This window comes from Lutzomyia longipalpis, chromosome 3 (genome assembly GCF_024334085.1).
Source record: "Lutzomyia longipalpis isolate SR_M1_2022 chromosome 3, ASM2433408v1".
Classification (NCBI taxonomy): Eukaryota; Metazoa; Arthropoda; class Insecta; order Diptera; family Psychodidae; genus Lutzomyia; species Lutzomyia longipalpis.
In genome coordinates this window covers 14925243-14944479 of record NC_074709.1, presented here as the reverse complement: position 1 = coordinate 14944479, position 19237 = coordinate 14925243, and the positions used below count along the sequence as shown (strand labels likewise).

General features: G+C 35.3%; 1 protein-coding gene across 2 annotated transcripts; it reads left to right on the top strand.

Annotated features, from left to right (window-relative positions):
- The first annotated feature begins 226 nt into the window (after nt 1-226).
- Nucleotides 227-18350, top strand: LOC129793293 (uncharacterized). 2 transcript variants are annotated; one of them, XR_008750896.1, is made up of 5 exons: nt 227-622; nt 13095-13326; nt 14838-15103; nt 15806-17028; nt 17543-18350. XR_008750896.1 is itself a non-coding variant. In XM_055833135.1 (4 exons), the coding sequence occupies exons 1-4, from the start codon at nt 528-530 to the stop codon at nt 16755-16757; spliced, it is 1545 nt and encodes a 514-aa protein (XP_055689110.1). In that variant the 5' UTR covers nt 227-527; the 3' UTR covers nt 16758-18350. The 2 variants fall into 2 exon arrangements, 1 of the variants encoding a protein (XP_055689110.1); XM_055833135.1 differs by having other exon boundaries at nt 15806-18350.
- Nucleotides 18351-19237: the final 887 nt, after the last annotated feature.

The following is a 19237-nucleotide window of genomic DNA, read 5'->3' as shown; positions in this document are numbered from 1 at the left end:
ATTTTGAAATAATTTTAAAAAAATGAAATAAGTGACAATTGAAGAAGGAATTCGAGAAAACATGTGAAGAAAAGATAGAACTGCAAAAATCATACAAAATTCTACAAGATATTTTATGCATTCCACCCACACAAAAACAATTTTGTGTACAAATAGATGGAATGTTTCTTCAATCAAAGTGGTGTGTTTCATGTTAGTTTCACCACACATGGAGCAAAAACACTGATGGAGTGCATGTTTCTCGTTGAGGTGAAAACACAACTTTTTTCTGCGTTTTTTCTGCAGCAAAAAAGAAAACGCTGTGAAAATTTTAGTCTCTCTCGTTTAATCGTGGCGGTAGTGTGTTGAAAAAAAGTTTTGTGTGCTCTCTCGTGAAGGTTTTTCTTGTGTGTGACAAAGGGGAGAAGTAGTGCAAAGGTTCTCAAAGGAAATTTAGGGAGAATCCCTAAACATCGAATTCTGTGAGGGGGTTGCCCAAATGTTTGGGTCAAATTAGGTCGCCGGGCTGTTGAGATTTCCTGGCCAGGATGCGAAGTGGTGATAGCAACAAGACCTCCTCCGACATTGAGAATGTGGAATGGAGTGTTGGGACAGCAGCTGGCCACTTGCCAAATGTTGTGAGGTAAGCTGAAAAAAAGTGAAGAAATTCTTCCTGTGCGTGAAAAGTTTTCTTAGTTCACGATGGGAGATGTCTTTGTGTGCAAAAAGTCACTGTCCTGCTTTGTTTGAGGACCAGTAGAGACTCAAGGGAGTCATTTTTGTTGGGAATCCTAGAAAGGCTAGAGATTACCTGGAAAGCATTCATTTGAGCTGAGAGGGAGCTTAGGCTGATGAATTAAAAGTGTTGAGAAAAATTGAGAATTTTGGAAAGAAAATGACAAAATTCCAAAGAAATTACTTTTTAATTGCGAATAATCGCCGTAAATTCCCGTCTGAGCAGGGAGATTCTTACTAAAAATAAGCATTTCGTGCACTTCTCATCGATAAATTACTTCCTTCGAACGCGAGAAGTGATCGATTTAATTTCTCAATGAAAACATACAATCAGCTGTGAGATGTTTTGCCAGCCAAACAATGGCAAAAAGAATTTATTATAATCTGTATTTTTTTTATAACTCCTCTGAAATTCACAAAATCGAGACAGTGGGGAACACGCAGTCTCCGGGGCTAAGCTGCATGTACTTCAACATAGAGAAGACACAGCTCTATAGCCTGAAAGTCACGTTCATGGAGGAGCACTAAAAAAAACAACAAAGGCATCTTCGTGTTTATTTTTAATGAGCCCCATCAAATGGCAATAAAGTGGCAGGGAAATGACTCCCACAGACAACAGACAAACCCCATACGCGCCTCTCTGGCTAATCTCCTGAAACAGCCCCCGTACCGAGCGAGTACCTACCACCCGACTAAATTGCCTGAAAATAGGACCAAATAGCTAAAAGGGAATGAGGATATGTATCCAAAATGACGCCAGAAATAGTCGCCCTACGGAGATTTTTTTTTTGGGATTTCCCCTTTCCCCGCAAAGAGTTTGGCGAGTGATACACATACAGAGGAAAAGCCCCTCAAAAAGCTGAAAACATGAAAATCATTGAAATTTTATCGCTTTCCGGACGAATTTCCTTGAGATTGCCGTAATTTCTTTCCTCACGATTTGCCCTATCTTTCGCCTTCTCAACTGCTGATAATATACTCTGCTATCACCTTCTTTAAATAAATAAAATCCCCATAACTTCATAAAGAAATTTCTTCAATAAAACGATGACATTTGCCGAAGTAGATTTAAAATTCTCCAGCAAATCAATATAGAGAAAAAAATAAATATGAAGAAGGACTCCATGTTAAAAATAATGGAGCAGGATTGTTTTGAAATTAGTTTTTTCGTCCACCAATTAGTTGGTGTTCCACTTCGTGGCCAACACCAAGTATTGTAATCGTCGGAAAAACCGACCACCTCAGATCGGGCTCAAACTTGGTATGAGCACGTTTTATGGTGCTATGCAGGAAAAGAATGTCAAGAGAAAATGATCATGACATTTTTTCCTGACATTTTTTGTCATTCCCTCTCACTCCCACTAATGTATTTCCCTATCTTTTGTCTTTCTCTGACGCATGCTTCCGACATTTTCATCATTCTTTTTTGTGCACTCAACATGTTTTTCATTTCGTATTATTTTCTCAGTATTTGGGGATATTTTTCCATGAAAAAGTGAAAATGGGCTTTCCTGAAGTGTTCTCAGTGCCAGGAAAGCCGTGAAAAGTGGAAATTTATGGTCATTTAGCGGCCAAATATGTGCAAATGCGCGAAGTGAAAAATCAAAACATTCTTTCCCTGACCAATTTTTACGGGATACTTTTCTGGATTTTGACCACACAAATCAGTTCTTGCGGGCTTTTTGTACCTTCCTACAGGTCATCTGCAGAGGGAAGGTCTGCTTGGGGTCAGGGAAATGCTTTCTGGGTGGTGGAATCCCACCTAACGCGAAAACCTGGTCCGGGAGTGAATGTTTTGCTGTCGAACTTCACTGTTTTCACTTATTTGGCCGATAAATACCCACGATTTTCCACTTTTCACACTTTCACAGGCACTAAGAACACTTCCACAAGCCGCTTTTCACTTTTTCCGAGCTAAAATATCTTAATTTACAGAGAAAATTCACGAAAACTAAGAAACGTGTTGACTACGCAAGAGCTTGAAAAAGAATGTCGCAGGAACATGTTTTTTTCTGTCATTCTTTTTCCAGCTCTTGTGAAGTCAACGTATTTGTAAGTTTTCTGCAATTTTCTCTGTAAATTGTGATATTTTAGCTCGGGAAAAGTGAAAAGCGGCTTGTGGAAGTGTTCTAAGTGCCTGTGAAAATGTGAAAAGTGGAAAATCGTGGGTATTTATCGGCCAAATAAGTGAAAACTGTGCAGTTTCTACAGCAAAACATTCACTCCCGGACCAGTTTTTCCGTGTTCAGGTTGGATTCCACTACCCAGGAAGCATTTTCCTGCCCCCCCACACAGACCTTCCTTGTTGCAGATGACCTGTGGGAAAGTCCAAAAAACCTGCAGGAAGTGATTTGTGTCGTGAAAATACAGAAAAATTGGTCAGGGAAAGAATGTTTTGATTTTTCACTTCGCGCATTTGCACATATTTGGCCGCTAAATGACCATAAATTTCCACTTTACACGGCTTTCCTGGCACTGAGAACACTTCAGGAAAGCCCATTTTCACTTTTTCATGGAAAAATATCCCCAAATACTGAGAAAATAATACGAAATGAAAAACATGTTGAGTGCACAAAAAAGAATGATGAAAATGTCGGAAGCATGCGTCAGAGAAAGACGAAAGATACAGAAATACATTAGTGGGAGTGAGAGGGAATGACAAAAAAATGTCAGGAAAAAATGTCATGATCATTTTCTCTTGACATTCTTTTCCTGCATAGCACCATTAGACATCCCACATTACGAAAATGGTGGTGGAAAATTTTTGATCCGGCCGGCCTGCCGGCCGGTCGCCTAAACTTTGCCTTATAACTTTCGAACGGCAAGAGATAGAGACTTCCGGTTTGAAGTTTTCTATAGAAATGTGGGTGTAAAATTTCATTTTTTCGCATTTTCAAAATCCAAGATGGCCGCCGTTCGCCATTTTGAAATACCGTCAACCACTTCCCTTACAGCTAGAAGTCTGAAATTTTAGTATGTTGTAGAGCTTAGTGAGACGTTTTCATCAACAAATCATACTTGAAAATCGGTCAAGTCGGTTAGCAAATATGGCCGCCTAAGTCAAAAAGTGTTTTTTCGATATAACTCGAGAACGCCTTGACCGATTTGGACCATCTTGGTATCAAATGAAAGGTTTCAGGAAGCCCTACAACTGTCTAGAACATTCCAAGTTCCAACAACATCCGCAAGAGGCGCTAAAATCAAAAACAAAAATTGCCTAAATTTAAGGGGCAATATCTCCGAATCCTTATTAGGCAAATCTTTTAAATTTTGATATGTTGTAGCCTGACTCAATATCTTTCACCAGTCCGAAAATGAAGAAAATCTATGTCGCCGTTTAGAAGATATGGCCATTTGAAAAATTCTTGAATTTGAAAAGTTCTAAGAGTCATATCTCTTGAACGGTCTGTCCGATTTTGCTCAATTTGGTATCAAATTAAAGGTTTTGCAATTCTCTACAACTTTCTAGAACATCAGAAACCTCTAGAACCATTCCTTTAAGACGAAAAGTGCAAAAAACTTTTTTGGTAGAACAAAAAACCGCCATTTTGTGTTCTGGAGGTGACCTTGAAAATTATTGAAATTTATGTCAATTTATAATCTGTTTTAATACCTTTCCAAAACTGGTCAATAAATTTCTGTAGGTCTTATAGAACCAGAGATATGACCATTTTTATGCATCAAATTGCTGAATTTCACAAAAAAAAATCAACTTTGCCTACTAATTCTGCTCACAAATCGCACTACAACGCATAAACAAACTTCTACACGTTGTGGAACACCAACTCTTATAACTGGACGCGTTATGATTGACTTATTCTTGTTCTTGTAAAATATAAATGTGGGAATGGTAAATTTCCGGTCCTCGATAGAGGGCGCGGGAGAGGAAAAAATACAGAGAGAGGGTGGCAACAAGAGCTATCAGCCGTGTAAACTAATTTTTAGAAATAAATCGAATTACTTTGTATTTTAATACATTCTTACATAAATGTAAATAAATCGTTTTAACATTAATTTAACTTTAAAGTATACAAACAATAAAATTAGACTTCTACAGTAGAGCGAAATGTGTCTTGGATCATACGACTTATGCATAGTACCTACCTCATGTGGGTTTTGTTCGTCATGTGAATTATAAGAACCAGAATACATAAGTCAGAATACCAAAACTGTTCTTTAGCTGAAAGAAATGTGTTGACTAATAAATAAAAAGTATACCTATACTAATTTTTTCAGCTTGTCAATATTGGTATGACAACTTTTGTCTACAGTCTACTATAAAAAAACGTATCTCACGATTTATAAGAAAGGTTTACTTTAATAAATAACCATAAAATAAGACTTTCTCAATCAGATACGACAATTGCTGTAGCAAGGGTCTAAATGATAAGCACAGTGATTTTCTAATCTTATAGAGAGGTAGCATTTAAAGTAGAACAAAAATCAAGCGTTATCAGTGATTAAAGTTTGTCGCTGTGTAAATCAATTGAATTTGATAGTGTTCATTTATATACAGTTGAGGGTATAAAAATAAAGACACGGCCCTCGATTTTGCAGATAATTGTTTTTTTTTTTTAGTACAATCGATAAAAAGGAATTATGAGTTGTTGTCCAAGAAGATTACAGAGACAAGCAGTCCCTCCCTCACTTTTTTAACAAATTTAGTTTGTTTTGAACATCAGAATAACATTCAGAGTATTATTGAAATAATTTACCACAGTACAGAAACTTAATTTACTGCACCAACTAATTGTAATTTGAAATATCTTAAGAAATATTAAACTGAGAAACAATAATAAAAAGAATTTTCTCATCTTTATTTTAACGAGCTTTCCGGATAATAAAAATTTATACACGCAAAACTTCCTAGCTGAGAAGAAAATTTAAGTGTTACCAACGCACGACAAAAAGTTAATTTATTTCTTTGCAAAAAAGATCAAATTATAGTAAAAATTACAATTTATTCATTGATCAAACAGTGTTAAAATGTCATATCTATGAAATAATTTTTTTGCTTAGTTTTTTTTTACAACCATTGCCATATTTTGCTTGAGTTTGGGAAATTACTCAGTATATGGCATGAAATATTTATAGTAATTGTTAAATTAGTACTTTAGGCCTATAATTTAAAAATAAAAAAAGCATGTACTAAATAGACATAAATACTAAAATTTGTTTTAAATAAATAAATGACAATTGTAGTAAATTATGGAGAATAAAAAATTCAGAGTTATCATCCAAAATGCGTTTCAAGAAAATCCAGTAAAAAAAATGAAAGCCTCGAAAGTATTTTGAGTTTTTAAAATAATCAATGAAGGAAGAAGAAGCTGCAAGTTCAATAACTTTTAGTGAAAATGCAAATGAGCTTAACAAAGCAGTTATAAGATGAAAAACAATCATGATCAACTAGGAAGTGTTTTTTGGGAGAAAAGAAGGTGATATTGAATTTTGGATGGTATCACAATTTTTGTCATGGTACCGTGTGTGCCATCAGATGTTAATGGAAAATGAAGCAAGAAAAATAAACAACGAGTTTTGCCCATGAAAAAAATCCGCTTGAATTTGTAAATTCATGACAAGTGGAATTTATTTTTATATAGACATAAATTTTTAGGCAATTTCTGCAATAATTCGCACAATGTTGATATTTTGTGGGAATATTGTTTTGAGGAAGTGATTTTCACACGTCAATCGCGTTCTTTTTCTTGGGCGCTTCTCTGCGATGTAAAAAAATATGAAAATTATGTAATGGAATTTTGCGGTTGATTTGAGACGATTTCTTCAATCAGCTCCATTGACGACGACGTGCACAAAAACAAAATAACTACGGAGACAGTCATCGAGATGTGTGTTGTGTTGTTCGTCAACTAATTGGCAGAACCAACCATCTCGCTAAATGGGACTACGAGAAAAAAAGATTCTTTTAGTGACATTTTTTAGCGCCTCCTTTCCACCCCCGTGAAAATGTGATAAAAGATTATGAGGGGGTAATTTGTGGGAGTAATAAAAAGGAATAAAGTTGGAGTAATTGATGTGCAGAGGTGTTGTGGATTTAATGAGACGGATCACTGCGTGAGAGGTATTAATTTCAGCGTTATATAGTATTGGAGATAGCATAAAAAAGCTCAACAAATTAATTTGTTTTGCCTCTTTTTTTGCCACCTCAGCCCCTTTTTTATTGTGAAAAAAAAAAACAACATATGTATGCAGATTGGCGCGATGATGTTTGTGAATATCATGAGAAATGTTGTTGTGTAATTGCCGTGTAATCTCACTCTCTCACATTCGCTAGAAAATGCGACAACCTTCAATTTTCTCACATTATATCTCTTCTTTTTTTTATTTCCATCAAATCAATCAGATTGAATCTAACTATGTGTACAATTTCATTATTTTCTATTCCCTTTCTTCCCCTTAATTTGAGACTTTTTGTGAGAATTTTCCAAGCGCAATCTTTCCTTTGAAAATTGAACATGAAGAAAAATCCCTCTGTGGGGCTTCTGGGCGTGGAAAATTATCATGTTTCTGGCCATGAGCTCGATGGATGGGACACCAAGGGAGGAGGAGGAACAAGAGAGGGGTATACAACACCATAAAGTATCCATAAATGAGCAGAATGAAATGTAAACACTTCTCCGTGTCTTCAACTTGCCCAGAGAGTGAGAGTTGGGAGTAATATTGAAAAGAAACGATATACAAGAGTTAAGAATGAGAAGATATTCTTTGCAGACTTGATTTCTGCTAAATCAATTATTCAATTATAGCGCAATAACACTCCTACAATCGAGTTTAGATTCATTTGCAAAAGATATCTTATTAGAATTTATTCATGAGTTTTTTTTAATATGCAAACATCTTCCTGAAAAGCTTTTAACTATTTTATAATTTTAACTGAAATATGTATATTTGTTATATTTATTTGTAGATTTCTTTAAATCTCCCAATTACGTGTAAGCAAATGTTATGAGCTCTTCTATCTCTATACCGGATTTTTTTCGATCGACCTAGCCGTTTTGTAGTAGTTCTCTTTCTACAAACAAGTTGACAGACTTTCTCATATATATATAGATTAAATAAAGGGGTTGATTGTATTGAAAATATTTTTGTTCCATTCTAAGTTTATAAATTGTTGCAAAAATAGGAAATTAAAATTTGCAATGTTGAAGTGAAATCTGAGGGTCGAAAGAAAAAGTAAGAATGTGAAGCGAATCTTTTGACCTCTCTGATCAAATTGATTTGTTCATTTTTTTTTCCTAGCGGGCAAAATGGGAAAATGGTGAAAGTGATGGATTTTCTATATATTTTTAGTGGAGTTTCTTGCCCACTCGTAATTATCTTATCACGAGTTGTTCGACATTCTCAATTATTCCTCCGATAGTGGTGTGTATAATAAATAATTAAATATTTCGAAGGAATGTGTACTGTCATGTTCCATTTTCAATAGACTCTGCAGTGGAAATGACCAAGCATCGAGCTATTTTCCATTATTTATTCATGCGTCAATACAAATAGTATATGCCCACCATTCTCCGCGTTGATGGAGAAATTGTGTGCCGAGAGATATTTTGTATTGTGCTCCTGCCGGCAGGACAATGATACGGGGGAGTAGGTAGTACATACGGAGGCGTCTTGTTGTGTGAAAAAGCTGTGAAGCCCATTTTTCTGCTGTCGTCGCTGCACAAAAGGTCCCACCAGAAAAAAAAGAACGACGTCGCTATTCGAATCAAGGATCCCTAAAAGAGACCATTTGGAGGGAATAAAAATGTCGAGGTCACCAATCAATAGGGTCACGGTGGATACGTAGAAAAAACAACAATTTTCTTCACTGGCGGAACATACAAATTATTGGACAGTCTCACTTGCAATAATTATACTACTAATAATAATTGACCATCAGGACATTGAAAAATGGTGTCCTGTCCTGGGTGGTTGAATCGATATTAATACAACATCTACCTATCTATCTATACATTGTATCACCAATAAAGCCAATCCATTTGGACGAACACAGAAAAAAAGAAAGAATAAAAAAATGCTCAACTATGTAACCCCCAATGGGGAGTGTAATGGTGCAGGAAGTACATTTGCTATCTTTTTACGTGAATTTTCAAGAGAAGAACTGATATGAAAATTTATATTTTATTCCATTTGGGAGGTGAATCGTAAAAATATGCAAAATATTGCATTGAGCTTAAAATAACACTGAACTTTTAATGTGGAAACATGTAAATTTTATCACGTTTTTTTCACACAATTCACAACTTAATCTTCAATAAAATATCACATAATTCATAGATTAAAAAAAATGAATCTCCTTTGTGTTGGGAAATATCTTTTGAGGACAAATGGAAAGTTTGCCATACTGTGGGTGTGGAAAAATTATTTATTCTTACAAATAATTTGATCAGAAAAATCAGTTTGCTAACTCGTTGGTAAAAAATTGCCTATGCTCATGATTAATAATTAAATTCTTGCTTATTTCAATACAGTAAGATTTCGCAGTATAAACGCACAAAATCAAGAATGTCCTTGATACAATCTAAAAGCTTTCTAAAACTTGGATAAGAAGCTTATTTATCCCCTTTTCATTTATCAACGCTATATTTTACAATACAATCCTAAAATTATTGAAGCACCTTGGTGCCTGGAAGACTTCACTCTGTAGAAATATTTACATTAATCATAAATTTATTAAATATGTTGAGTAGAACCGGAGATATGGTTGTTTCACATTAAAATTAATTTTTCTTTTGGTCTTCTATTCAATAATTTTGTTGTATTTAATACCGTGAAAAAAAAAGTATTCCTAAATTCATTCAACTTTACTTTTTATCGGTTTCAAAAAAATATTTTATAGAATATTACATAAACATCGTGAATCTCTCATAAAAAAATTCAAACCTTTTTTATAATAATAGTTGAGATAGTTAAGTATGTATGAGAAAATGATAAATGAGTCAATTAAATGTTAATTCAACATTATATTTGAATAATTTGTTATTTCGTTATTTTTCCACAGTCATTTTCAGTGAAACAAAAAGGATTAAAGGCTATGAATGAACAACTTGCTTTATTCATTATAAGAAACAAAAATGCTATAGTGACGTCATTGTTTATAATTTGGAGCAAATCTTTGCCGAATTTTCTCAGCTGATCCCAGTTTCTTTTTAATTTGTTTTAGAAATTAACATGTATCCGATTGTTTTCTCGTACGAGGGATTCTCCAATATAGAATCGAATACAGTGCAAGTCCGCATTTGAGAATATAATAGGTACCAAAAAATATTCTCAAATTGGGTTTTCATCCCCATGGACCCCATGTAAGAACATTTTTTTTTCTCAACACTGTAATTACTGATAAAATAGGAGAATTATGCCTCCTGGCGATTTTTGGACTTACGTGACTCTTTCTTCTTTGAACTAGCACATTTTTCAGGCAGTACATTCTATCTAGAATTATTTATTAATGATTTTTGGTCATTGGAAAAATTTGTTTTCAATAAGAAATGTCAACCAGAAAGACGCGCCAAAAGGGGATGAAACATGTTTCACAAATCAAAAAAGTTTCAATGAAACGCAAAAACTGAATTTTTACGAAAAATCTTTTTTATTCCTGTTTTATTTTTTTTTTTAAATTAATGTTACATACTTAAGGGGGGTCTCTTGTGAAAAATGTTAAAATTTACACATTTTTAATGTTATAATTTTTGGGGTTTCTCTTAAACTTGGTTTTCCGATGTTGGTTACATTTGTAGCCTAATTATTGAAGTGTAAGAAAATCACTTTTCGCCATCTTAGGTGCGACGCCATCTTGTAATTTTCCGACTTTTCCACAGAACTGGCCTAAAACACAAAGGTAGGTTTTTCTCAGGATCTACTGGATGGATTTTGATGGGGTAAAAAGCAAATGAAAGAGGAAATACCAATGCAGATTTTGATGTAGCGGAATTTTGAATTTCCGTTCTGGGGCTGAGAAAAGTGAAAAAACGTAAAAAATATCTGAAAAAAGTCACATTTTTCCACTTTTCTCAGCCCCACGATGGAAATTCAAAATTCCGCTACATCAAAATCTGCACGGGTATTTCCTCTTTCATTTGCTTTTTACCCCATTAAAATCCATTTAGTAGATCCTGAGGAAAACCTACCTTTATGTTTTGAGGAATATCTCAAGATGGCGTCGCACCTAAGATGGCGGAAAGTGATTTTCTTACTCTTCAATAATTAGGCTACAAATGTAACCAATATTGGAAAACCAAGTTTAAGAAAAACCCCAAGAAAAATAAAAATATTTAATTTCACCAGCTCTCACAAGAGACCCCCCTTAAAAAGAACATTTTATAAGAATTGGAGAAAAATCACATAAAAACAAATTGATTGTGTTTAGTTTAAATAATAAGAATATCCTTTGCTTTGTTTTTCAAACTTTTCTTTACGTATTTTTAATAAGACTAGGAAAATTCCCTCAAATTTGTCTGCCTTAGGGGTACTTTCGCCCCCTTTTGGAAATAAGGAAGCACTTTTTGTTCCATCTCTTTTGTAATGGTAGCAAAATCGTTATCATTCGGAAGCCACAAGTTGACTTTGTTCTTAAGAGCAGCGTATGTTTCCAGCAGCACACTTCTTGCGTCATCACTTGATGGACCATCTTCTTCTTGTTCGAGGTTAATTAGATCCTGAAGATCTTTAAATCCCAAGTTCTCAATGTCACGTGAATCAAGTTGCATCTCATTTATATCATCTTCATCCATTTCAAGGTTGAAATATTCGCCGAGTGCCAGTATCTCTCTTGTCGTTTCTGAATTGAGATGCTGTCCGACTGGATGGTTTGCTATGATTATATGAGAAAATAGTAATAAAAAAATTATTTAGGGTAAGAAAATTTATGAACTCACATTCGTTTGTTTCTTTTTGTAGCAATTTCTTCCATGAAGATCGAAGAGTTTGCTCTGAAACACCTTCCCAAGCGTTTTTGATAACTTCAATCGCTACCACAATATCAAATTTTTCTCTCCAAAACTCATGAAGGGACGTCTTCCCGGAAATTTCGGTTTCATTAAAGAGCTCTGTCAGTAGTCCTTTGAGGTACAGGGATTTAAAATTCGCAATAACAAATTTGGGGGCAAGTACACAATCTTTATGAAGCTACAATCCTCGTCCAAACATTCTTGCAGATCCGGAGGATGCTTAGGGGCGTTGTCAAGCACCAATAGAGCCATATGATGCCAATATGATGCTAAAGAGATTCCGGGATTGAAGACTAAGTTGGAAAATCACTTGAGGCAAATGAAGGATCACAATAAACACTGAATTCGATGAAGATTTATAAATTTATGCGAGAACGTTTGACACATTGTTGTTTGTGAAGAAAATTTTTCACTCAAAATGAAACATGTTTCATAACAAAAATACATTAAAGAAACAAAACGACTTGGCCCGAACCGAGCAATCGGGCATCTCGGTATTTTGTTCTTAGATGGATTTTTGGTCAGAAATTCGTTCATGGGTCGCCTTTTTGCGTATCCATCAACGAATATTCTTAAATGTGGGTATTCTCAAATGCGGACTTGCACTGTAAACTTCTTTTCAAATGAAAAGATTTTATTTTACTAAAATTAAACTTATTAATTTAACTATTTTTTACTGTTAGTAGATTTTATTAATATATCAAGCATAAACAAACATCCTTTCACACGAGAGTTTAATTAATTATGTATTTCTCTAAAATTATTTGTTTAATTTTTTTTCTTCACTCGATGTTAAAATTAATCCCCCATTTTATATTCACAAAGCGTCAATAAATCGATCGATGTTGGCCGTTGTAATGGGAAAGTAATTTTATCATCATTGAGTACAAAAATAGATTTCATTATATTAAAACACTTTTCACGCGGGTTAGAAAGAAGTGAAATTGTCACTTTCACAATTTCTTTCTTGATATGCATATAAAATTGAAAATCTTCAATGAAAGAAGAAGAAAATAAGAGCTGTGAATGTTGACAAAAAAATTGCAAAAGGAGAGAAATCAATGGGGCAGGAGTCCTTCAGTGTGACTTTGGGTGATTAAGTCCCACTCAAAGAGTCATTCTCCGATTTACTTCACACAGAAATGCCATGATTATTTCTATTTTTGTCCTGTACATGGCCAAGACGCGACACAATCTCTCCGCGATGTTCGTCACATACAAACTGCTGACGGCAAGAGCTTTTCCTTTTGGGGGGAGGAGTGAGGAGAAAAAGAGAATAAATGATAAAAAAGCAAGAATGGACTCTCCAAGGGTTCGGCCCTGACCGTCGCGACGGATGAAAAATGGGGGGAGGGGTGGGAGTTTGAGGCGTTATGCTGTGAAGTGACGACCCTTTGTGTGTTTTTTTGCCTGCAGATTTGGCTCATCAAGCAGTCAAGCATCGCAGAGCAGTGGGGATATCTGTCGGATTTGCCACTGCGAGAGTGACCCACTGAACCCCCTGCTCACGCCCTGCTATTGCTCAGGGAGCCTCAAGTACGTCCACCAGGCGTGTCTGCAGCAATGGCTCACTGCCTCGGAGACGAATGCCTGCGAACTATGCAAATTTCCATTCATAATGCACACCAAAATAAAGCCATTCAATGAGGTAAGTTTTGTAGGTGAATGCAAATACCAACCCTCTCGCCCTCTTGTCTAACATTAGGTATATCCCTACAATATCCCCATATACAGGGAAACCTCGTGTTATGCAAAGTAACTCACGTGTCGAGACTCGAGAGAATTTTTCAAGCACCTTTTCATATGCAAGTTATAACATAAATTTATATATCAATAGCATCACGAGGTGTTGTAGATATACCCCTCTCGCCTCTCCGTTATTACATACTCCTCTCTCATTTATTGATTTAATTTATTCACTCGCGAATTTTATCGCAAAACCAGCCGAGATGGAGCTCACAAGATCTCCAAACTCCACGCAATGAATATTCATTGTATCGAGGGAAAAGAGGAAACAAAGTTGCGCGCCAAAAGCTTCAATATATACGTGCAAGAAAGACTAAAAATATATATGTATTTACATATGTATATAAACATATTTAGTTTATAGTTCAATCTCTTGGGTAATTCACAAGGAAAAGGTGGCGGGTGAGGTTTATTTAGGAGGAGAAAGAAGCAATTCCATTCACCTCAAATGCAAATTCCACACAACATACAGACTCCACCATGCAGTTGAAACTAGACACGATTTTTTTTTATCTCGTCGTCGTTGTTTAAATGAGATCAAGTTTATGCTATTCGTTATGATTCTATGATTTTTGCCTCCATAAGGTGTAAAATGAATTTTAATTTTAAGATTTCGTGTTGTGAATTTTAGAGGAAATTAAATGGATATTGCAACAAAGTAATAATTTGTGAGAAAAGTTTTAATGAATATTTTATTTTAAGAGAGCCTCTTAATATTTTTCTTTTAAAATATCCTAGATCAACTTCAATTTATTTAGTAAATGGTGCGTAAATGGAATTGAATTATTATACTTATTTATTTTATTTTTATACGAACAAAAGTTTTTCAAAATATATTTTATCTCTGAATAACAGAAAATAATAAGAGATTTATTTATATTTCTTAATTTAAGAATCGTATTTTTAACAGCAGGGATTCCGGTGAGCGCCAAGTATTTCTCCCATGGGAAAGAAAAGAAGATTTTCTTGCCCAACGTTTCGCCTCACAGCGAGGCTTCTTCAGGGGGCTAATGTTGGGCAAGAACATCTTCTTTTCTTTCCCATGGGAGAAAAACTTGGCGCTCACCGGATTCCCTTCTGTCATCTATCTACGCCATTTCCACCACAAATCGTATTTTTACTTCAATTTAAGAAAAATAAAGAAAGAAAACTTTGAAAGATTACGTAAATGCTAACTTACATGAATAAGAGATTAAACTCTTAATTTAAGAGAATTTCACAAATTAGCAGAAACAAATTATTTCACAAACTTTCTTTGCACCGAAAGTAATCCAGTTTTACCCCATGGGGGTTTACCTTACCCTGACACGATGGAATTCAAATCTTGTCTTTGGTATTGCGCAAGATTTGCTGCGGAGGAGGACACAGTGTGGGTCATAAAATGCATCATTATATTAGTCTTTGTTGTTGCAGTGGCGCAGCCTGGATATGTCGGGTGTCGAGAGGCGTCGTCTCTTCTGTGCCGTGCTCTTCCACTGCGCCGCGGCGCTCTGTGTTATTTGGTCGCTATGCGTCCTCATTGAACGTGCTGCCGAAGAGGTCAAGAGGGGTCTCATCGGATGGCCCTTCTGGACAAAATTGGTCGTTGTCACGGTTGGCCTCACGGGTGGGGTTGTCTTCATGTACATCCAATGTCGGCAGTATCTGCACCTCTGCAATCGCTGGAGAGCGAGAAATCGGTGAGTTATCGGCGAGGAAATGAGAATAAAGAAGATAAAGCGGGGATTTACATTTGGTGTATGATTATTATTATATTTTATGCGCCACATTCACACAAATATATTTGCAAATGTGAGCAAAATATTAATTTTCAATGTGAATTTCCATTTGGCTGATTAAAACGCCCATATTTGAATTTATTGCCGTTTAATCCTACGATTTAATCATTTTGCGATTTTGCAGAAAATTCAATTGAAAAAGCGGCCATGAAAAAGGGATTTTGCAGCATTAAATATTTCTTATATGCATTCAAAAAAAGAAAAAAACTAAAAACTCGCTCATTTTTAAAAAAAAAAAATTTAATAGGAATTATATTATTTTATCGAACGTCGATTTATAAACGATTTTACAGAAATTGATATAAGATTAAAAAAATTGGCACAAATATTCCTTAGATAATTAAAAGAACAATGATCGTTGGCGATTTTTATTCTGCCTAAAAGTAATTCTATGTACATATGTAGATTGAAAAACTGGGAATTTTTGAAATTCTCTTTCCGGTGAGCGTCGATTTGTGAATCAGCAATTAAAACATTCGAATTGCCAGAGCTTTCGACACTCTGCGTGTCATCCTCAGAGGCTGTGGAGGATAGATTTTTATTTACATAATTCACATGTATGTGTGTTAGTCCATTTATAGTTTTATTCTCATTTTTTTTCAGGATTCTCCTCATCCAGAATGCACCGGAAAAAATTCATCAAATCCATTCGGCATCCCCAATGATGTCCCAGCGTCCTTTTCCACGAAATGGAAGTTCCTCGACGACTGGGAATTATCCAGCTGCAGCTGGTGCGGCGAATCTTGGCCAACTGTACGCCCGGCCACCCAGCCATGGGGAGATTGTGGCAAATATTGAGAATAATCATCTCAACTATGACAGAGACTGGACCCTTGATGATGTGAGTCAAATGTCGTTCAAGCCATGCCCTCAGGGGTCCGGAAGTATGACTCCGCTCGCCTTCCATGACTCTGTGCACAATATTTATGAGCAACAACCACCCATGAGGGCATCCTCGTCGTCGGGTAATGCCTCCGGGAGTGGACGTTCAAGTCAGGAGCACATAATTTCTGCACCAGGACCCAGTCGTACGGGGGATTTGAGTCTCTTCAAATTGGGCAATACATCATCGGCCGTTTTCCTTGAGAATCGTGATATTCTCAGTGATGGCGCATACCCAAAGGTAACGTGTCGGCATTCGAGTGTTGGGATAAATCCCACAGATGGAGGTGGTACCGATGGGGTCCCACCGAAAGACACAAGACGTTTTTCCGATACAAAACTCCTGCAACAATCAGCGGATCCTGCAGCAAATGATGCCATTTTCAATGTAACAAATCTCCTGGGGCCCTCAATTCCGGCCAAATGCGATGCAACGCCCCAAATAACGGACATAATCTTCGAAGCGGGCAGTAGTTTCGATCCACTGGAGCTGAATATTCAGGAGATGCTTGAGCTGGATATTCAGCAACAGAAGAAATCACAATTGTCTCTCAATGCAACGTCGGCCAAGGTGAATTTGCTGACAAGTGAGGTACCACCCAAGAGTCGTCCACTCTTTAAATCTCTTCCAAATTTGAGTGGGAGCAGTGAGAATTTATTGCAAAAACAGTGAGATTTGGCCACAAAGAAATTAAGAGAAAAGAAAAAACCCTTTCAACATGACTTCTCCAATTTATAGGCGCTTTAGGAGTTTTTTCGGTGTTAAAGAGAAGTTTTTGAATGCGATAAAAATCCATCCTTTTTGAGTAGTTATGACAAAATGGACGGAGGAAAACTCTCAGGAAACTTTTGTCCCTGTAAAAAAAGCTCTCCTTAATTCAAGAGGTATTTGAGCCTTATGTTGGCTTAATGCCCAAGAACTGATGGTTAAAAGAAATAAACTTGTAAGTATCTCTCTCTCTATTGTTCTCTGTTGAAAAGTTGGAATTTTTTTTTTACCATCAAAAAAGACAAATGGATTCATCTTCCTGCGAAGAATTATAAATGAATTTCTCACAAATGAGTTAAAGGCTCTTGAGACCTAATTGGTAAAGGGAGGTTTTGTGGTGATTTTTTAAGAGGGCTAAGTTTTTTTTTTTTAAATATTTCAGATAATTCAAAAAAAATTTATCCTTCAGGACTGATGAGACATTTGAAAATATTTAAATAATTTAAACAATTTATTCAAATTATTTGAAAATAATAATTCAATTTTTCGGAAAAATCGTCAACCAACTGAATTAAAGTTAACCTGCAGGCCGCCAAGACATTGGAGCTTCCTTAGAGCGCCAAGGTGGGGTCGTTGAACGACCCCAAGAAGGAAGTCGATTTTCATTTTAAATTCTTCAAGTCTTGCGCTATTATAAAAATTCCAACTTTCACTCTCTTTGCAATTTACACTATTCTCTTATTAAATAGATGATAATGTTCCTGAGAGAAATTCGAATCCTCCGTCGAAATAACAATCCCATCCTTGTGAAAAAAAAATCACAGTGAAGAAGTGCAGAGTTTAAGAGTTTTTTTTTTGTTAAAGAAGTTAAGCTTTGTTAATGAATGAGAAAATGCTTAAAGAAAGTTTGAAAAAAAAAAAAACAAATCCAAGACAGTGGCAATAGATCCTATATTTCATGATATATCCATAAATAGAGATAAAAATTTAAAAAAAAAGTTTAAAACTAGTCATATAATTTTTGCAGAAGAAAATTCAGCAAGAAGTAGAAGATAATATTTTTTTGGAGTTCTTTTTTTTTCGCTATATAATATATTTTTATTATTATATTATTGAGTAAGTTATGATATTCACGTTCCATTTCTGCAACAACAAGAAAAAGTTCACTTACCATGATTTTTGATGATAAATTCGCATTGTTGGAATTCTTTCGATAAACACGTTCGTCTTTTTTTGTGACAAAAGATTTATTTAAGAAAAAGAAGAAAAAAAATAAGGAAAGGTAGTTCCGCGTCTGTGATTTATTTTTATAGAACAAAAAAGTGAAATAAAAATTATTTAAGATACGAAATATATTGTCAAGAACTGTGTGAGTAGAGGAAGAAAGGAAACGTTGGAGAAAACCTGATGAGCATAATTATTTATTACTTTTAATGTAATTAATGTTTATGGTAAAAAAAAACATTGGAAGATTGCTGTGGAAAAAGTTCATCCAATTGCAGTTTAATTGGAAAATAAAATAATGTCCAAAATAAAATAAAATATTTTGGAAAAAAATTTAATCTTTTTTCTGAATTTCATAATTTTTACTTTTATTCCAGCTGCAGCATAAAACGTAATGAATACCTATGTATATCTATATAATAAAGAAAGGTCTGTTTGTTGGTAATCGTCGTTCCGACTTTTCTATACAAATCCACACCGTTTGTCCGATCGCGATAAAATTTGGTACAGAGGCCCCTTATAACAGGCGGTTTCAGATGGCCGTATCCATTTTCCCCCCAAAGCCCCCCTTCAGGTAGCCCCCATAGAGATTTCATGCAGTTTTTGCAAATTTTTGAATTTGGCGCCTGAAATTTTGTATGAAAATGATTTCTCCTCATTGCAAATTTTTTTTCGGGATTTATAAGTGGCCTCAATCAAACCATCACAATTTTTTTCCTCTAAAATTTGCGCGAAGCGCAACAAATCCCCGCGAAGCGGGGCGAGGTAAATTGGAGCGAAGCGACAATTTACCTCGTAATACTATAAATATTGAAAAAGTTTAATAGATTGGGGCTAGGATTGCAGCTAGGATTATAGCGCAACGTTCCGTCTCTTAGGCAAATTGTTGGAATTAACATATTTTAAAGTTTTCAATTTTCTTGGGGTTTTTCTTAAAATTGGTTTTCCGATGTTGATTACATTTTTAGCCTAATTAATGAAGTATAAGAAAATCACTTTTTCCGACTTTTCCACAGAACTGCCCTAAAACACAAAGGTAGGTTTTTCGCAGGATCTACTGGATGGATTTTGATGGGGTAAAAAGCAAATGAAAGAGAAAATACCAATGCAGATTTTGATGTACCAGAATTTTGAATTTCCATTCTGGGGCTGAGAAAAGTGGAAAAATGTGACTTTTGTTTACATATTTTTGACGTTTCTCCACTTTTTTCTCAGCCCCA

What these genes read in the sequence shown, in the direction of transcription:
- LOC129793293 (XM_055833135.1), top strand. Translation starts at nt 528, where the DNA reads ATGCGAAGTGGTGATAGCAACAAGACCTCCTCCGACATTGAGAATGTG. An exon ending in AAATAAAGCCATTCAATGAG is followed by an intron (nt 13,327 to 14,837) that starts GTAAGTTTTGTA and finishes TTGTTGTTGCAG; the next exon opens with TGGCGCAGCCTGGATATGTC. An exon ending in CGCTGGAGAGCGAGAAATCG is followed by an intron (nt 15,104 to 15,805) that starts GTGAGTTATCGG and finishes ATTTTTTTTCAG; the next exon opens with GATTCTCCTCATCCAGAATG.